Source organism: Botrytis sinoallii (genome assembly GCF_014898435.1).
Source record: "Botrytis sinoallii strain Bc 23 chromosome Unknown BSIN_003, whole genome shotgun sequence".
NCBI classification, from domain to species: Eukaryota; Fungi; Ascomycota; class Leotiomycetes; order Helotiales; family Sclerotiniaceae; genus Botrytis; species Botrytis sinoallii.
In genome coordinates, this window is record NW_024066030.1 from 1468522 (window position 1) to 1487304 (window position 18783).

The 18783-nt window shown below is 43.0% G+C and overlaps 6 protein-coding genes across 6 annotated transcripts; 2 read left to right on the top strand and 4 right to left on the bottom strand.

Moving 5' to 3' along the window:
- Positions 1-3329: 3329 nt before the first annotated feature.
- EAF02_002152 (uncharacterized protein) lies at positions 3330-5588 on the bottom strand (the record flags this gene model as incomplete). Its single annotated transcript, XM_038898200.1, has 6 exons — positions 3330-3573; positions 3632-4542; positions 4597-4663; positions 4715-5231; positions 5283-5405; positions 5579-5588. The coding sequence occupies 6 exons, from the start codon at positions 5586-5588 to the stop codon at positions 3330-3332; spliced, it is 1872 nt and encodes a 623-aa protein (XP_038761892.1).
- Positions 5589-6541: 953 nt separating this feature from the next.
- EAF02_002153 (uncharacterized protein) lies at positions 6542-7225 on the bottom strand (the record flags this gene model as incomplete). Its single annotated transcript, XM_038898201.1, has 1 exon — positions 6542-7225. The coding sequence occupies one exon, from the start codon at positions 7223-7225 to the stop codon at positions 6542-6544; it is 684 nt and encodes a 227-aa protein (XP_038761893.1).
- Positions 7226-7824: 599 nt separating this feature from the next.
- EAF02_002154 (uncharacterized protein) lies at positions 7825-8528 on the bottom strand (the record flags this gene model as incomplete). The annotated part of the gene is made up of 2 exons (XM_038898202.1): positions 7825-8299; positions 8353-8528. The coding sequence occupies 2 exons, from the start codon at positions 8526-8528 to the stop codon at positions 7825-7827; spliced, it is 651 nt and encodes a 216-aa protein (XP_038761894.1).
- Positions 8529-9656: 1128 nt separating this feature from the next.
- Positions 9657-11747, top strand: EAF02_002155 (uncharacterized protein; the record flags this gene model as incomplete). The annotated part of the gene is made up of 4 exons (XM_038898203.1): positions 9657-9966; positions 10027-11128; positions 11180-11283; positions 11341-11747. 4 exons carry the CDS (start codon positions 9657-9659, stop codon positions 11745-11747), a joined length of 1923 nt encoding a protein of 640 aa, XP_038761895.1.
- Positions 11748-12730: 983 nt separating this feature from the next.
- EAF02_002156 (uncharacterized protein) lies at positions 12731-13289 on the top strand (the record flags this gene model as incomplete). The annotated part of the gene is made up of 2 exons (XM_038898204.1): positions 12731-12942; positions 13001-13289. 2 exons carry the CDS (start codon positions 12731-12733, stop codon positions 13287-13289), a joined length of 501 nt encoding a protein of 166 aa, XP_038761896.1.
- A 2405-nt stretch (positions 13290-15694) lies between these two features.
- EAF02_002157 (uncharacterized protein) lies at positions 15695-18712 on the bottom strand (the record flags this gene model as incomplete). Its single annotated transcript, XM_038898205.1, has 4 exons — positions 15695-17164; positions 17228-17414; positions 17537-18444; positions 18581-18712. 4 exons carry the CDS (start codon positions 18710-18712, stop codon positions 15695-15697), a joined length of 2697 nt encoding a protein of 898 aa, XP_038761897.1.
- Between the last annotated feature and the right edge of the window lie 71 nt (positions 18713-18783).

The following is an 18783-nucleotide window of genomic DNA, read 5'->3' on the forward strand; positions in this document are numbered from 1 at the left end:
CATGGTATGCTCCAATTCTTCTTCGCACAGCACCCTCCCTATCCTACTATGATTAAGAAAAATGCACTGAAAATACTGAACTCTTCGGAGTCATGAAAATTCAACTTAACCAAGATCTATGAGCACAACAAACTTCCGTTCTTACTACTAGTTGCTTGACTTCTAGAATCTCTTGCTAATCATCTCAAAGCCCAGGACGAACTTTACAACACACATGAAGGATATCAATGGATTGTGCCAAATACCTTTCGAGGCATCGCCGGACTCTCCCAGGCGGTTGGGATCTTGACAGAAGTCACAATCAGTCATGGCTATGCAGATGCTTGGGATGTCGATGGAGGCATCATTAGATAGATTGGTACCTTGGAGATAATCAAATTATATTTACTACTTTACACCTTCACTTCACATGACTGACTAATGTACATCTTTCTCTGCTATACCCTACTGGATACGATCTATTGTTTACGTGCACAATTCATCTCGTTCGCGACAACAGCGTCGACCTGTTGACGTTCTGTCTCCTTCTCGTAGCTCGGTGTGTCCTTATATGGCAGAATCATCACACTGTGTACCTGTGATCCATATCGATAATTTGTCATCAGGCAGTCCTAGCATTTCATTTCATAAGTTACAATCTGAAGATATTCCAACTCACATCTGCTCCTCACATCTATCATCAACTCCGCATCAGCTCCGCCAAACGAAGAATCCTCTCCATATAACATGTCAATCTGATCAATCATGATGACAAGATAATGACAAATTCGTGGACCGCAATCTGACTTCATACCAATCTCAACGTCTCCTTTGTACTATTCTCAAAAAGTCCGCTATCATAACGAGCATCACATGCACCCAAACATTGGCAATCTCTTGTGAGAGTATGATTATATAGGTACTAAACAAACGAAAATCACCCATGGCAAATTGCGATATTCGGTGCCACCAAGAAACAAACAATATTTCTCAGTGCCATTCTTTACGCTGACCTTTTGATGGTTACTTAGGTTGGTGTAGAAGCCGAGCTTTTGTTTCTATTCTGTGCCAAGTACTGTGAGTGAAAGAAAGAGTGGTGTTTGTCGAGTTGGGTTACGACTTTGGATTAGGGTTGTGAAATAACCATCAGATCATATTGCATTACTAGTTCATTTCAATCAACTACATTTCGTAGTATCAGTTATTGTATTTAAGATGGTATAGTATTAAAGAACATTTTGATATCAAGCAATTGACTTGACCATTATATCAAGTCCCCATCCCTACTTTGGGTGCATTCATGATAGATTTGCTCTTGCTGATAGTATCCACAAACGTATTCCATTATCTTTCATGACACTCCCGAAGTCCTCGAAGTTCTTGAGGTCTATTGACAGCTGCTGCCTCCTCCAAGTCTCGATCGAAGTAGAAACGTTTGCGCAGAAATACTACTTCGTCTCTGCATTGTTGTTTCAGAATCGACCACTTTTGTAAGTTCAAAGAGCTCATTGATGAGTTTAGGCTTTTTTTCCCGCAAAGATTTCATAGTTAGCATTAAGAAGAGCTGCATGTTGTAGAGATCCAAACCAGTGCTAGGAAAACTATGCATCTCTTGTTGAAGAGCTGTCTGCTTCTATTTCCACAAGTGTGCACTACTGATGAACATTCTTAATTCCATCAACGGATTTGATAATGAGCTCTTTCTTGGATGCGTTGCCTCAAAAAGGGCTGACTTCCAACCGTAAAGGGCGTACAAGACAGTGAATCAGCTTCATCTCATAAAGTTAATCTAAGTGAAACGGTGATTCATGTTCACTCGTACCCCGCAGAACACTCAATACAAAAAAGCAATTAGAATATCCCAAAATAGCACCTTTATAGAGCTAAGATGGCCTCATTACAAGCTGATATTCGTCTGTGCAGTTTGCTACGTTTGTTCCGTTCTTTCGTTTCTTGAATCTCCTGAGATGGGCTTCATTCCGCTGTATTCTTTGCATTCCGAGATATTCTGAGACTCATCTCCAAAGTGATTTTCACGGTCTCCTAATGCTACAAGCTTTCGATTCACCGCGTGTGTTGTACCGGCATCTGTGTCCAGCACCCATCTCTCGACTTCATCTTCTCTTTCCGTTCTGATGTCATTAATGGTATCCTCATGATTATTGTTATAGTTATGATTATGATTATGATTATTCTTACGATAAATGTCATTCTTGTGATCATTATTATTCTCATAGATCCTCATGATCATTATCATCCCTGTGAATCCTCATGAACATTATTAATTCATGAATTAAGACTCAACACCGAAGTTTGAGGTGAACAGTAGCTAAAAGTTTCCGGATATTTGATGCCGATTTTCAACATCCTGAACTAAATTACAAGCACTGTTGATTTACCTCACAGCTCTATCAGAGTCTTCATTAGATTAGATTGCTCGATATTTCATGTCATCAACAGACGAGGAACCTTTACCATGTCCAGTTTGATCTATACGAATAGATTATGGTGAAATTTCATCCAGCCTAACTTGAAACCATGCCGGGTGAATACTGTGAAGCTATTATAGCATTAGAGGCTCCTATTGTTCTCGCTTCCGATTTCGAAACCCCTCAGCCAAAGATGCTGCACGACGACGATACAAAACTAGTGAACAGCATGATTTGACAATCCTTGGTTAAATTCTCTGGCGTAGCACGTTATACAATATGATCAGCTCATGGCGATGCCTTGTAAGGCTAGTGAAAATGATGTAATTGATAATAATGTTATCGTGATGGCTAATTCGTTTGACTGCATAGTGTTCCATGATCTTGACATCATCTTAGAAGGTATACCAGACACCATGGGGACTACATATTTGACCTTGCGATCTTTCTCACGAACATCGGCTAGCATTAACATCTTTGTAACTAAAGCAAACGGTGAAATCGGTTGCGCTAAGTAATTCATTTGCTCTTGTCAAAGGCATGTATGTCGTCAAAAATAATTCTGAAGTACTCGATGATAGGCAACCATTTGAAAGACGAGTAATGCTTCGTAAAAACTAATTGAGCGAACCGCCACATTGATTTTCAAGAGTCACAACTCAATTATAAGCTATTGGTACATAACATATCTTGATGATTCTTGAAAAGGGTAGCGCTTCCAGGTGGTGTGGTACGTAGAATGTGAGTATAGAGAGTGGCACTAGAGGCTAGAAAATATGGCACCAGTATTTCGAGGACTCATGTCATAAGTACTGAATACAACTTTATGTCTGTAATTCTACTCGTTTCTCGAGTACACTGAACTATCCGTAAATATACCTCAGATACAACCGCCATCTTAATTATCTAAGTACCAAATTTCTACAATCTTGCTTTTCCAAGCTCTAAATCTGCCCAATGATCTCGGTGGAACTCTACATATGTATTGCCTTTACCCTTGTCCTCTATCCACAACAATTTATCATCCGCTTTGACTTTATCGTGATCAACGCCCTGTTCACGAAGTGGTGTTTTGTTCTGTTTATTGTTATGGATTGGTACCATTTCCTTGACGATCCGGAGGAATACCGGGACTGCGTATTTAGGGAGATGTTTGCGTGTGTGTCTGTGATTTGTTAGTTTTGAGTACATCGAATCAAGAGGAACCCCTCGAGACAACTTACTTCAATAGCCCAGCAAAGTCGAAGTTGTTAATGCTTGGATCGATGAACACAGCAGCACATCCAGCTCTACCATCATGGGAGGGTAATTGAACACCATAAACGATAGCCTCCACAACTCCGTCGTATTTCCCTAGTACCTCTGCAACTTCTGCTGTGCTGACGTTTTCTCCTTTCCAACGGAAAGTATCGCCTAATCGATCAAGGAAAAACCATCGCCCGTCATTATCTCGACGTAGAGCATCGCCAGTTCTGTAATACAGATCTCCTTTCTTGAAAACATTGCTCTCAAACTTCTTACTCGTCGCCTCTGGATTGTCGAAGTAACCCGCGAATGCAGCTGTATTCGGAATCGCAACGATGATCTCTCCACCTTTCTCAAATGGTTCCCGAGTTGCAAATCCAGTTTTAGGGTCTCGTGCAATGGCCCCAGAAACATCGTCTATCTTGACAGGAACATAAAGATCGTTAAATTGCCATCTGGCGATAAGTCCATGATGTCCCACGCAAGTAGCCAGCCAATCTCCACGTGCATGATTGGTGAGTGCAAACACCCCTTCTGTACTGTTAAAAAACTCAACAACTTCGGGGACCCCGAATCGATCTTTGAATTTGTTCCACACATCTGGACGCATACCATTTCCATACATGACTCGAACGCAATGATCTTTATCCTGAGGAGAAGGAGGCGCAGCGAGCAGGTAGCGAGCTGTCTCTCCAACATATGTGAACCATGTTGCTTTCGAGTCTCGTATATCTCCCCAGAATTTCGAAGTGCTGAATTTCTTACCGACGCAATTGGTGATTCCGCTCATCAGGTTTGATATAGCGGTAATACCACCGGTTCCATGATACAAGGGCATGCAGTTGTACCATCGATCATCGTCCTTTACAGGGGACTTGCCAGCTGCTCTCTACGGAAATTATCAGCAATCTTCGCGGTAATCATATCTTGATCTAGGCCTTACCCCAACTCCCACCGCGAAGCCTCTAGCAACCTCAAAAGTACATCCTTTCGGCAACCCTGTAGTTCCGCTTGATGATCGATTAGCCATCGGATTTTTATAGCCCGGAAAGAGCACTAACCTGGTATACAACAAACCCAAAGGCGAGTTTCCTTTGACTCCCTCCCTATAAATATCTTCTGGTCTTTCAGCGTTTCCACTACGTATTTCCGATAGCGTAGAGCTATCCATGAATACAATTCTTATCCCCAAATTCCCCTCCAACTCCTCTTTCTCAGCCTCAATCCTCTCTCTCAACTCCGCATTATCATCCACCAAAATGAGTTTGGCTTTTGGAACCTTAACGCAGTGGATTAATGCTTTCCCAGCCAGATTATAGTTGATCATTGCCGGAGCAGCTCCTATCGACCATAATCCCAGCCAAGCAAACAAAAAGTCCGGAGAATTTTGAAGGTAAAATGCTACTAAATCGCCAGGCTTCACGCCCTGGGAGAGATACCATTGACCGTATTGATTCACGAGATCATATGATTGTTTCCAAGTGTAACAGCCCTCTCGTGACCAGATACATTCTGTGTTTGGATGACGATGCACGCTTTCCTCGAACAGATAATAAAGACATAATTTTTTGTTTTTCTCTAAGATGGGTTGTTTCAGTAAGAGCAATATGGTTTGGGAAGGCGTCTTACCAGCTTCGGCGTACCATTTCGTGGTTCGCCTCATTTTCAATTTCTCATTCAAATCTTTCAATATCGAATATTTGCCATCGAGGTACATTGCAGCAGCAGATGTGCCTGCTACAACTGCTGTTGCTATTCATTTTGATCAGTATGCTGTTTGGAGATCAAAAATGAAGCTGTCTAAAGTCGCCGGTTGTTGAGAGTGACATTTGTTTTCCAATTCATGTAATGGAGCCGGAAATGGGCTGTGTCTAACCGTGGCTTGACGGAGTAGAATGCGGGGTTTAGTGATAGGATGTGCTTACCGAGCGCCATAATGATTGGAATCAAACGCTGTTACTATACAAAAAATTGGTATTTGGGAATATCAAGAACTGCAAAAAGCAACAACAATCTGTGAAGTGTCAATAAAAAAGGATAAAACTTGGAAAGGCGGAAGAATGTCAAACAGAATCCCCCAACAAGTTACAATATAATGCTTTTCGTCGGTAAAGCTACCTAGGTATTCGTCGATCACCGAGGTAGGCTACCCCGGATTCCTGACCCAGGGCTGAATTCTGATTGGTTGGGCTTGAGGCATAACTACGGACGAAACCTTTGCCGTCGCTCCTATCCGCCCCACCTCCGCTCTTTGATACTTCCGACCCACGCGATACCTTCCAAAGTGGGTAGACTCCTTGTTGGTCGAAACTAAACGTGGAGTTGGAAGTAACCTGTTCGAAGCGTGTGCTACGAGATAGACTTGTAAATGGTTTGAACGCCACATTGCTTGTCAGTTCTTTTGGCAAACGTCCGAATTTCCATATCTGGATGATACTCGGGGTTCGGAGGCTTGAGTGCTTGAAGAAAGATGGGCTTGGTGGGTTAAGATATCTGGATTCATTTGCGGAATCGTTGCTACTTTTGGTAGTCGTGCACGGACCCAATTCAGAGGAAACGAGAGCAATGAAGGGGCAATTATCATTCCTTGGTCAAGAGCACTGGATATTGAATTGAAATTCGCAATTCAAGACTATCTTCGAATAAAAACACATTGGTCATTCGCCGTCTCTACTCACGTGAACATCAGTGCACATTTTATTCTCTTGTAGATTTTCAGAAAATATCATTTGAGGTTATCCTTGGACAGTGTGAAAGTATTCACCATCTTCATTGGTAAACATCATGCGCAACTCCCCAACCAATCATAGAATCAAGATTTTCTGCCTCAATTCTTTGAAACATCCTTCCACGGCTCTGAATTTCGACGCTACTTGTCTGTCAGATATCTACTCGAAGTAGAAGGGATTATGTTGAAATTTACTCACATTTTCCTGACTTGAACGTCCTTGATTTGGATGATTAGATGTTGACCAGTGGCTTGTAAACGTACCCTCCGCATGCCCTGGAATTTGCGGTGGATGATTCGTCTGCTGGCCTGTTGAGGACGAGACTACTACCAGGTCCGGCGGTTCAAGTGACAGGAAGGAACGATCATATGTCCCCAAGGGTGCGACTCCATTATTATCTGGATATATCAAATTCGAAGCTTGATTGTGCCAGATACCCCGTTGCTGTCGAAGCGACAGATTAGACGGCAATCCACCTCGAAAACCCGTCTGCATTGCGGGTTGGTGAGCAGAATGAGGGTTCTTGTGTGATCTAATCTGAAGCTGGTTACTGTTCGAGTTCGGGGTTTCTGTAGGCCCCCCAGGATCCGGATTCATGCCTGAAGCTTGTACCTGCGAACTAGAATTTTTATGTTGCGGATTCCAGTAACAGCCGAAAGGCCGATGACCCGGACACTTTTCTGCTTTTTCTGCAAGGATGACCTGAGTTAGTTTTTTGCAATGCTGTCTCGTAACTGCGAAGTAAGAGCAAATTTCTCCATAGGCAGGATGCTTCTCAGTGGTCTTCCATATCGAGCATTCGGCAGGGCAACCAGTGAATACGTCCTTGAATCCCCAACACATTTCATGGAATAGAGATTTCTGTCTGGTGATTCTCACAAATATGATATTGTGGTAACCCGTCCTATATCATTCGATTCGTGATGAAAGACGGTGTTATGAAAGAGGCTACATGGCTAGTTCCTCTACAATCTAGATCCACAAATTGAGGATGAGTGTTTGATTATACAAAAGTACCAAGCACGAGAATTTACCAGCAAGTTTTGGGACACTGCTTTGAATACCGTGCCGTCTGAAGAACCAGCATCTTCCAGTGCCGTCTTATGATTAGAGGAAAAGTGTCCGAATTTCACATCCTAGCCAAAACATGTTTTTTTAGCTACATATTTCACGTTGTGCAGCTATGTAACTTTGACTTTAATATCTACGTGGGTCGTTGTATACAATTCATGGTGGGATCACTAGAAGTTCATACAGCATCAATTCAAAATCCCGTTCTCGATTTTCTAAAACGCAAAACTTCATACTAACCTGTCAGTTATGATTAACTGTTTCTGACCACTGCTGAACAAAGTTCACATGTTGTAAATTCACTTACTCAAGCATGTTTTTCTTGCAGGACCTGTAAGGCCCGGGCCAGCTGTGTAGGATCGATCATCCAATCAACTACCTCCCTCAATTATGTATCCCAGTGTCTTTGCCCTGTGTATCTGACCAGTGACTTGGCTATGATTACAAATTGAATAAGCCCCTAGTACTCCATCTGCTTTGAGTTCCGTTGGTTTGCCTGCTTGGACACTGGACCATGTGAGCTGCGTGGGATCCACTGGTCTGTCCCCCATTGTCATCGTTGTGTCAGTCAGAATTTTCGCGATTCTGTCTGGTTTGATTGGACGAGAGTCTGCCTGCACGGCCTCTACCCCTTCCAATTCCACCTCTTCCAACTCCACGCCTTTCAGTTCCTCCCCTACGACCAGCGCCTCTGCGTTCTGCACCCCCAAAACCCCACTTCTACATGCACAGCCTCCACCCCGTCCATCTGCACAATCGCATCTTTCACTTCCAGCCTCAGTTTCACTTGATCCAGAATCTTCGTTCAGATCACCTGGGCTACTGGCAGAACGGGTCCTCTGGTAACTACTTACCAATTAATCTAGCCGTCGTTGAAAACCTCATCGCTTATGTCTTACCTCCGAAACCTGCAGTTTGGACAAGGACACTCGGCCATCGTTTGTGTGTAGACGAACTGGCGGGAAGAGACTCCGCAAGGATGCATTATAGTGCCGTAAGTGCAAGGAGACACGCAGCGACACTCACGATAGCCATCAGGGCAGGATGCCCAAATGTTTCCTAAATAATAGCACATTGTGTTCTCGGATTGGTGCTAGAAGTATGGTGAATAGACTTCATGAAATATTGAGATGCTGTGAACTTATATCATATTACCGGACAAAGGTCATCCCCAGAGTAAAGAAAGTGAACTTTGAATAATGCATGTCAATCGAAGATGTGCCACTGCTTCCAGAACTTTCTGTGAAGCATCAAAGGTCAGAAATTACTGTCTTGAAAACCTTGACTTGCAGTGTTGTGTTGCTTAGAAACCTTTCAAATTTTAGAAAGGATTAGTGGTTTGGATAATTCAAAGATCAGGGTAAAAATATTATCATAGAAAAAGCTTATTCCACAAACCTTGAGAGTTCAATTAGAAAGCGAAGTTCTGCATTATAACAAATACGAGTTTTGCTCAAAAGAAGTATGCAGTATTAAATGACGGGTAATTTATTCCTGAGATAATCTCCAGCGTATATTCCGGAATATGAATTCCGGGCTACATATGAATTGGATAAACGAAAGTTGCATTCTAGTATCATTTGCAGCTGGCGGCAGCTTAAGCTTTCTTGCACTTCGACAGCCCCCCTTTTGATTACCAACTAGAATTGCTCTTAGCGAAATTCCGCAATGTAGACCAGATTGAATTGAAATAGGATACTCCAAGAACAATATACCGATATGGACTTCCCACAGAAAGGAGCTTGTTCGGCCTAGAGTGTGTAATTTCAATTTGTTAGTTCTTGAAATCTCAGATACTTTACTACCAGCCTTGCATCGCATGTTTCATTTCCCTGTTCCACCATGATTGAGTGAGCTACCATGACTTTAAGTTGTGTTAATACAAAAGTACAGAGAGGTAGCACATGCATGTGCTTGTGTATTTAGCACACAGCCTTCCTCGACAATTACTCACGATTCGCTCTTATGCAGTATCACTTGAAATAAAACCAGCTCATATCTCTCATTTGCACCTCTCTTGAAATATTTAGACTCTCTTTAAGATCTAATGTCATGCGATAGTGATCATACCCGAAACAATTGATCTGCGAATGGTGCTGCTAGACGTTTAAGTTGAAATCATATTCCGGAGCTATATCAACTACCAGAACTACTCCAGCCCATCATGGATTCTCAAGGCTGAGAACTCTGTTGTCATTTAGACATGCGTCCAAGAGATAGTTTCAGCCCTCAGGCTGGAAAATGGAAAATGCGTATTAACCCCGGAGATCTGTCTGACGAATACCGACTATTTTTCACATCCCGCCAGCTCCAACGGGCGGCTAGTTCCGGTTGTGCCAACTGCTTGTTACTAATTGATGGGTTGAATATCATAAGCAAGGAAATGGATGTTTTTGATAGCGCAAAGCCATACCGAGGTCATATCATATCCCGCACAGGTTGTGCGCTACAGGTTGAAATCAGAGGTTCAACGATGGACGACCTGATTGGCCTAGAATTTTACAAACTTCCAAGTCTGAGCTCTCCAAGCGCTTCATATATATACATATATATCCGTTTTTAACGATCGGTAGATACTGAAGATCTTATGCCATGCAGTGATTTCGGTCCCCGCATGATTATTGGAACTGCCGAAGAGATACCAAGCGAAAGTCCAATCGAAAGAAGCATGCTCATGATACGCAAGTGGATATCGCATTGCGACAATGAGCACGGAGCCTGCGCTGGAAGTAGGAAAGCATCGCGAGTTCCAACTCGAGTACTTGACGTTGTGGGGAAAGCCTTGAACAGAGGATCAGTTTTCTTAGTAGAAAGTGACGAAATGAAACTGGAATCCGAGAAAAATCTCCCATATATTACTCTCAGCCATTGTTGGGGTAAAACTCAGCCACTGACTACTACACGAGACAACTTCGCTGCCCACAAGGAGGAAATACCATTGGGAAATCTACCAAAGACATTCCAGGATGCCATTATGATAGCTCGAGCGCTTGAAATTCGGTACATTTGGATTGATAGTTTGTGTATCATTCAAGGCAATAGTGATGACTGGGATAAAGAAGCAATTCGTATGGCTAGCGTCTACTCGAACAGCTATCTGAACATAGCAGCTACCGGATCTCGCGATAGTAGAGGAGGGTGCTTCTATTCCCGTAAGATGCATTATGGGTCCACAACTCTACCGCTGAAGTCTTACATGGCTAGCAAAAAAACCAACCACGCGGGGTCTGGCGTTGTGTTTGTTCGAGTTTCATTCGAAAAAATACACCAAAGATATCATTTGCCAAATGAGCAATCCAAAATTGGTGACTCAATCAGGACTCCCCTACTTTCGCGTGCATGGGTCTTTCAAGAAAGGCAGCTAGCATCTCGTACTCTCCATTTCCACCCTGCGGAAATGATTATGGAATGCAAAAGTGCTCTGCGATGTGAATGCACAGGACTTGATAAGTTACGTGCCAATACCAATAAAGAACTTTTAGGTCTATACAGATCTGAGGACTGGGAAGTTTTGGACCAATGGTTTAGGGTTGTCAAAGAATACACAGCTTTGTCACTCAGTTATTCAACAGACAGGTTAGTCGCTCTATCTGGGATAGCGATAATCTTTCAAGATCGCTTGAAAACCGCCTATCTAGCTGGTATTTGGGAAGCAGATTTAGCCAGGAGTCTTTTGTGGGGTATTTGAGAGAAAAAGGTCAATCGGGAAAAAATTTACAAAGATAGTGTACGAAATCCGAGAGTTGATGGCCACTGTGCACCTACCTGGTCATGGGCATCGCCAATTCTGGTAGATGGCGATACGATAAATTTTCCCGCGATGAACGATGGTACTTTCGCTCCACACCAGTGTTTCTCATTAGTCAGTACTAACGTCCCATGGCTAGCCACCGATTCTTCAAAGAACATGGAGTCTGCATTCCTCGAGCTTCAGGGGTTGTTAGTTTTGGCAAAGATTTCATATCTTGACGCTGACCAAGAAGGAAAAACAAATGCTCCAAGACTCAGCTTCGCCCGGGATCCTGGGATTTACTATTCTGGAAACTTTCTCACTCTGGATACACTTCCAAGTACTGTTGAGCCACATGTCACTGAGAGTATCCCAATATACTGCCTCTTTGTAGGAACGATGTTAGAGGACCTAGATGGCAATACTTCAACGTGGTTCAGTACTTTACTGATTGAACGCAGTAGCCTGGATACGAACCGTTTCCGTCGAGTAGGGATCTTTGATGTACGAGAAGATACAAAAGCCTTTCTTGAAGCAGAGCAAACAACAATAAATTTGACATGAACATTGCTTGTTCTCATACCTTGAAAGTAAATATTCTCTGAAAGTTACAAGTTATTATGATATTTAGAATAAAGCGCTTTTAAACTCCACAGCTTTGAGCAGAAAGACAACTCGTGAATTGTATGAGTTGATCACAAAATTTGTCGAGTAGAATGGTGGAACATGTAGTTTATTCAAAGTTCCATCCATTCCATTGGCCTGCTTTCTTTATCGTGAGCAAATTCCACTATGAGTTAGATTCAACAGTGACAGTTTGGATGCCAAAGTTCTTCCAATGTTTCTTGCACAGTCTACAACTAATAGCAAAGCTGTATATGAATTCGAGCATCGAATATACAATGGAGACGCCAGGAGTTTCCTAAGCTTTATCTTGCATCATAAGGAAAGAAGCGATGCTGATAAGGGGAATTTCACAACATATTTTGGCACTGATTCTTTCGAGGGACTAATTTAGCCAAGTGACGTTTATGATCTTCCCGCCATGTTTCATTGTCTCCATAGCCCTTACAGAAAAGAACGAATACTTTCAACAACCATTTCTCAAATGGCATCCTCTCAATACTAATTTCATAATAGAGAAAGACTGCTCCGAAGGTTTCCAAAAGGAGCCCAGACGTCATGCTATAGCATAACTAAGCGTGTGACTAATTTTCATTGCAAACTTTTCAGATGAAACCTTGCCCTTTGTTTGAAGGCAAAATCCTTATCCAAAAAAAGAGTTTACATTCTTGAATGTTTCACGCTTACAATGAGGTATCATGATTCTTTATGATGGCCTTCTTGCTTGAAATGCATGATAAGCTTTCTTCAAATATGTATACATTTATCTTTCATCTATCTTTTGACTACTGACAGGAGCACATTCTTTGTGAATAATTAGTATATCATCCCAATTATGGAAGGACATCATCATGTACTCCTACTAGGGGATCATTCCATCCATATCAGGGCTTTCCCCCATCACAACCCACAAGGTGTCAATCATGTGTTATTACATCAAGACCACATATCGGAAGTGCCAAGCGGACGAAGGACCACATAAGACAGCCGAATACTTTGAGCCTTGTCCTGAAGTATCTGAACAAATGAAACTTTCAGAAAAGATAGACCGAGAGAAGCTGAACTGTAAGAAGCGCACGTTCCGCGAATGTCACCTCAAGTGGAACAATACCGACAGCTGCCCAGTCTGTTCCGAGTAAATGACTAACCCTGCTCGAGATCTGCGAGGTATCGAGATGCTAACAAGTCAGTAGAGAAATCCAAGGCTGGGATTCTGACGGTCCCTGGGAAGATGGATCCGGAGTCGAACCCAATCCTCAGGAATCAACAAACACCGGCGACGCTGTCGCTGGAGGCACTATTGCTGGAGGCACTGTCTCTGGGGGCGCTGCTACGGGAAGCGCTGCGGGGAGTGCTGCGGGAAGTGCTGCGGGAAGTGCTGTTCCTGTGAAGCGAAGTGGCTTTCAAGGACTGTGGGAACGACGTAGACTCGCGAGTGCGAGAGCATTAGTACCGGGCTATGATGTTGTTAAGAGACCATGAACGAGAACATGACAAGGATAAAAAGCTGGAAATTTCAAGCGTCAAAGCTGACCGGCTGTTTCTATGTAAGTGACAGACTGAACAGTGTTCACATGTGGCTGGAACAATAAGCAAGATACCCAGATGGTCTGAACGGCAGAGGAGTTTGGATCAGGCGGCCAATGAGGTCATTCATTGTCAACCCCATTTCATTTCAATGTTGTTGATTCAACTGCTCTCGATGATATGAAATTAACCCGTACAAGTGAGATAATACAGAGGAAAGGTGAATATGCCTCTCTATTGTTGGTAGGAGGAGTTTTGCAGGTTGTGAGTGATCTTTATTTTGACAGGAAATCGATGAAGACGCCGGCTATTCACGAGAACAATCACGTCAGAACTTACTTGAAAAGGTAGCCGACTAGAGGGACAACGGAAGGAGCTAAATGGTGCAAAGAGATTCAGGAGACGCAAAGCTATCTTAGATCGAAAGTTGTCCTATGGAAAAAAGTATTAGTGGACTTTTGTAGGGCATGCCGTCCGAATAAGCGAAAAAATGGGTGGTGGAAATGATATTTGGTAGGTACCTAATAAATCATAGAATCCCATAAGATACCACAAATTTTCAAACGAGTTCTCAAGCCAATAAAATAGAAATAGAACAGCTAACTGAATTTTTGAAAATGCGAGCTTACTGCATTAATCAAAGCAGCACATCAAAGCATAATTTTCCTCTTGAATTCAAACAACGCGGGCTCCTTATTCATCACACAGAAAAGGAAACGTAATGCGCGCGATAGTTTGGATCACTAAAACGGTAAGTTTCGTCTCCTGAAATCACCATACTAGGTAGGAAACGACTTTCAAAAAATGAGGCGTACTTACAGCATATAAAGCATTTGAATCAGCAGAACCAGTGCTTTCCCATCTGTGAAATATTCATTCATCCATACACAACGAACAATCCCCCTTATGTTCAACAACCGCACACAATGTTCTACCGCAAATTTCAAATCCTACGCCTCAACATGGAGACTACCAGAGTGTTGATTTACGTAGAATTCGCATGCATTTTATTTTAGATGACATATCTTGATACCACTAGGCACATGTCAAAATTTCTCAGTCCATTTATACTTATAACTGACTGCCAAGCCGTTCACTCGAAAGCTAGCACAAGAACTCACTCCAGCACACCATTTAGCAAACACAAAAACAACATCAAAAAACACCCCCAGCACCCCATCCTCCTCCTCCACAATCCCCTCCATATCCCCAAACCCATCAATTCACACCTGCAATAACCAAACCAAACCAAACCCCCAACCCAGAAATCCCAAAGCATAAAAACCCTCAGCTCCACCCCACCAATAAACCCCAAACATCCGTGCCCAACCCAACCCACGCGTACTTTTATCCGCAAGGACCTCGGGAACCACCTGCACCTGGGCACATCCAAAAACCACATCAAAAATTGTGGCTCAGCTATAGCTCAGCATCCTAGCTAGCGCCGATCATCGTAAAATTTCAAACTCTACGAGGGCGTGTTTTTGAAGAATGCCAGACTGAAATTTAAGCGAATTTCCTCATCAAAGTTCGATATATATTTGATTTGATTGATTGGTTTTTTTTTAAGTAAAAAAAATTAGATTATTAGATTTTAAATAAAAATATACCATTTGTAGAATTTCAAATATATAATAATATTGATTGATTTGATATTGAATTTCAAAGTAAATGAATTTTGGGTGTGAAAAGGTGCTTTGTGCACGGGCCCGGCATTCAATAAAAACATGACCTCGTAATAAATGATTAATACCTTTTTTACTTTTTGTGAAACGGGTCGTTTGGGAGTGAGACTTTATTGATTGATATCGATGTTGTGCTAGATGAATCGATGGATAGGAGATGGTTGGTTGGATGGGGAATGGAGAATGAGGTAGTTCTTGTTTTTATTTCAATTCTTGGTGTTCGGGTTGAGATGGGAGATTCGTGAGTGATTGTATATTTGGGATTGGGATATTGATGGTTTATTGTTTATGTGGAGGGGGGATAATGCAGGGCGGTTTGTTTGCTTGGAATTGGAACTTTGAATGCTTATTGTCTAGATCGGAGTAGGGATAGTGAGAGCTTATTGTTCGAATTGGGAAAGGACAATGATTGAAATTTCGAAGCAACTTCGATTAGGTACTTACCTAGAATTATGCCAATATGTCCCAAAGTCATGATTGTTAAAGCCAGAGAATCAAATCAAGTCAAGTCAAAAAATAACAAAATAGCAAGAGATTTCTTCTCATTGTCCTATATAAATATACACTCTATCTCTGTATCTAAATATTGATCTCAAATTATATACAAAATGCCCGCCAAAATTACACCAAACCACATCATCCCCATAGGTATCAAAGAATCTCAGACTCCAAAATCTAAACCACCAATAACAAAGCCATGACCCCCATAGCAGCCATAATACTTCCTCGAACACTGACCTTTGAGACTCCAGAGTCCAAATAAGGATAAGCAGTGACAGCACTAGCATCGCTTGTTCCAGTCGCGCTATAGGCGCTTGGCATGGCGAATATGAAAGTTTCGGTACTTCCAAGTGTAGAGGTGTCGATAAGGATACCAGTACCGGTTATCGATACGCTACTTGAGGTAATGGTTTGGGTAGAGTTAGCGTTGGCGGATGCAGATGTAGGTTTTGTGATGAAGGAGGTGGTTGCGTAGGTTGGGGTAAAGATTATTGGGCTGGTGGTTCCAGCTTGGGCGACTACGCTGGATGATTGAGGGACGGCGATGCCTTCGGCAGATGTGGCGGCTGGAGCAGGGGCAGATTGCATGGGGACCACGGTTGCGGTGGAGAGGACTACCGAGGCGTCACTTGGAATTGGAGTGTTGTTTACTGATGTAGTGGATGGTTGAGTTGAAGTGGCCACGCTCGAGCTTACAGCCTTGACTGGAGTTTCTGGGCAAGCTGTTTCACCGGAAAGAAGAGCTCCGGAAGCGACACATGCTGCAGAAGATATGGCTGGGGTAGGGATAGCGACCGAAGAAACAATGCTGGTGATCTCACCTGAGAGAGCACTAGTGGAGGCGGCGGGTGTCTCTGGGCAAGCTGTTTGACCAGATAAAAGAGCACCACCAGCGGGTACGCATGCTGGGGAGGATACGCTGGTGGTCTCACCCGAGCTAGCTCCAGCTGAAGCAGTTGGTACAGAACTATCACTCTCAGCAGATGCTGGAATACTTGGGCTTGAACCAACAGGAACGACAGTGCTGGTTCCCTCGGTAGTGACAGTGCTCCAAGCATATGCGGCCTCAGATACTTGAGTTGTGTAAGCTTCTGGGATGACGGTAGCTGTTTGGAGAACAACAACAGCACTGCTGGTGTTTTCTACAATCGGACTGCTAAAGGCAACTCCCGAAACGGAAGTCGAACTAATAATAGGACTGCTGGCCACAGCGATCTCGGTAGATGAAGGTTGAGCAGCTGGGACAGTTATTTGTGCAATTTCGCTAGAGGCTACAATAATAGCAGAGGAAACTTCACCTGGAAGTGTAACAGTGCTGTAGATTGTAGCGGCGGATTTAACACTTGTGATAGTACTTTGAATGGTTGTGGTCGAATCGACATTTGCGTTGGATGGTGAAGGGGTGGCTTCTCCTTCGGCAGCAGTGATTGGGCAAATAGTAGTCGAAAGAATAACAGTTTCGGTTACAACAGATCCAAGCTCGTCAGTGCGTGTATTTGTTCCGTAAATGTAGAGGTGGTTGTTGGGGTATGGAACTGAAGTAGTGGTAAGAACGCCGTCGACTGAGGATTTGCTCAATAGAAGATGCTGAAGGTTAAAATGGTAGCAGCGGAGGAACTCTGAACAGGAGATACCGAGGCAATACTATTGATGTGGAAGATGCCTCTACTGGAGCTGTTGTGGAATGATTGTAGCAACAGATGATACTGAAGCAATGATGCTTGCGGTAGAAGATGCCTTTACAGGAGATTCCGGGCAAGCGGTTTGGCCAGAAAGGAGGGCACCCGTGGAGACACATGCTGCAGAGGATAATGAACTAGAGGCGACAACGGAGACGATCGATGCGGCTTCGGATGTGGCGACACCCAAAAGAGATTCGGCTCGAGCAGTCGAGCTAATTACTGGGCTAGCAGTAGTTGAGATTTTGGTTGAAGAAGCAACGATAGCGGCTGATGTAGATGAAGCAACTATTCATGATTAGTATACCAATACTTCTCCAGGTCTCTGAATACTTACGCAGCAGCGCTAGTAGCGGCCAAGGTATCATTTTGGTAAACTTTAACACTGTTGATGAGCCAATAAGCTTCCTTGTATGCTTCTGGGTTTGCTCCAACATAGCTATCACAAGTAGGATATTTTTCTGCGTCATAACAAGTTGTCTCTTGCCAGAATCCAGTTTTTCCAGCATATACTCCACAAAATGTTGTATCGAAAATAATCTTGTGGTTAGCGAACAATCCATCAATGTTGCAAACGCCTCCTTCAGTAGTAAAGGCAGGAAGATCCCAGGTGGATGGATCTGGTGTACCAGCAGTTATATCGGCTGGAATCGCATCAGGTCCAAAGTTCCACATTCTGATGACATCACTAGTCCATTGCATAGCATATACACCACCCCCGTTGTTGTTGAATGTCGTTCCGTATGAATTCGGGTCGGAGTTGGTACCAGAGCATGCAGAGCAAGCATCTTGGGCCCCAAATATGCTTGACGTAGCAGAATCATCACAGTTGTATGTTGTGACGTTATCTTTTAATTGAGTTGAATATTGGTTACCGGAAATATAGCATCCTTCTTCGGTATGAAGTGTTTGCAAGCTGACAGTCCTCTCGTTGAAATTTTCAAGAATACCTATCTCTCCGTATTGTGGGTAATTAGTAGTATTGACTGTCCAGAATGCTGGCCAGGTACCACAAACACTAGCCGGCATATGCGCAAGGTCGGCAATAATCAAGCCATGAGTATAGGTCTCTTTACTTTGTATCCTAACACTGGGCCGGCCAGTGGTGACCACATTAACGTAGTCGACACCCATATAAGCTTGTCCATTCTCGACCTTTGTCAAGGCTACACCAAGCTCGCTGTTGGCATTTCCGGCTACTTCTTTAGAGGTATATGAAACGAATCCGGTTGTTGGGTCGGCTCCCTATGATCAATATATCAGACAAATTCGTTTCCCAATACTTCCGTTCAACATGTATAATTCGTCCGATGACAAGCCGTTCCAATTGTCGCCCCGTCTCTTTACTTCCATCTAATTATCGACAGGATACTGTACGTACCGTATAAAAATCGAACATATCAAAAAAATTGGTTCCTGCATAATCATCGACCAACGTATACTTGTTCGTCGCGGAAACTTCACCAATGAAAGCAAGCGCCAAAGTGGCAGTGGAAACGATTCGCTGAATCATAATTAAGAAATTAAATGAAGAAGAAAAATAATGAGTGACTGGACGTAATAACGTCGAGGAATTGAAAAGAA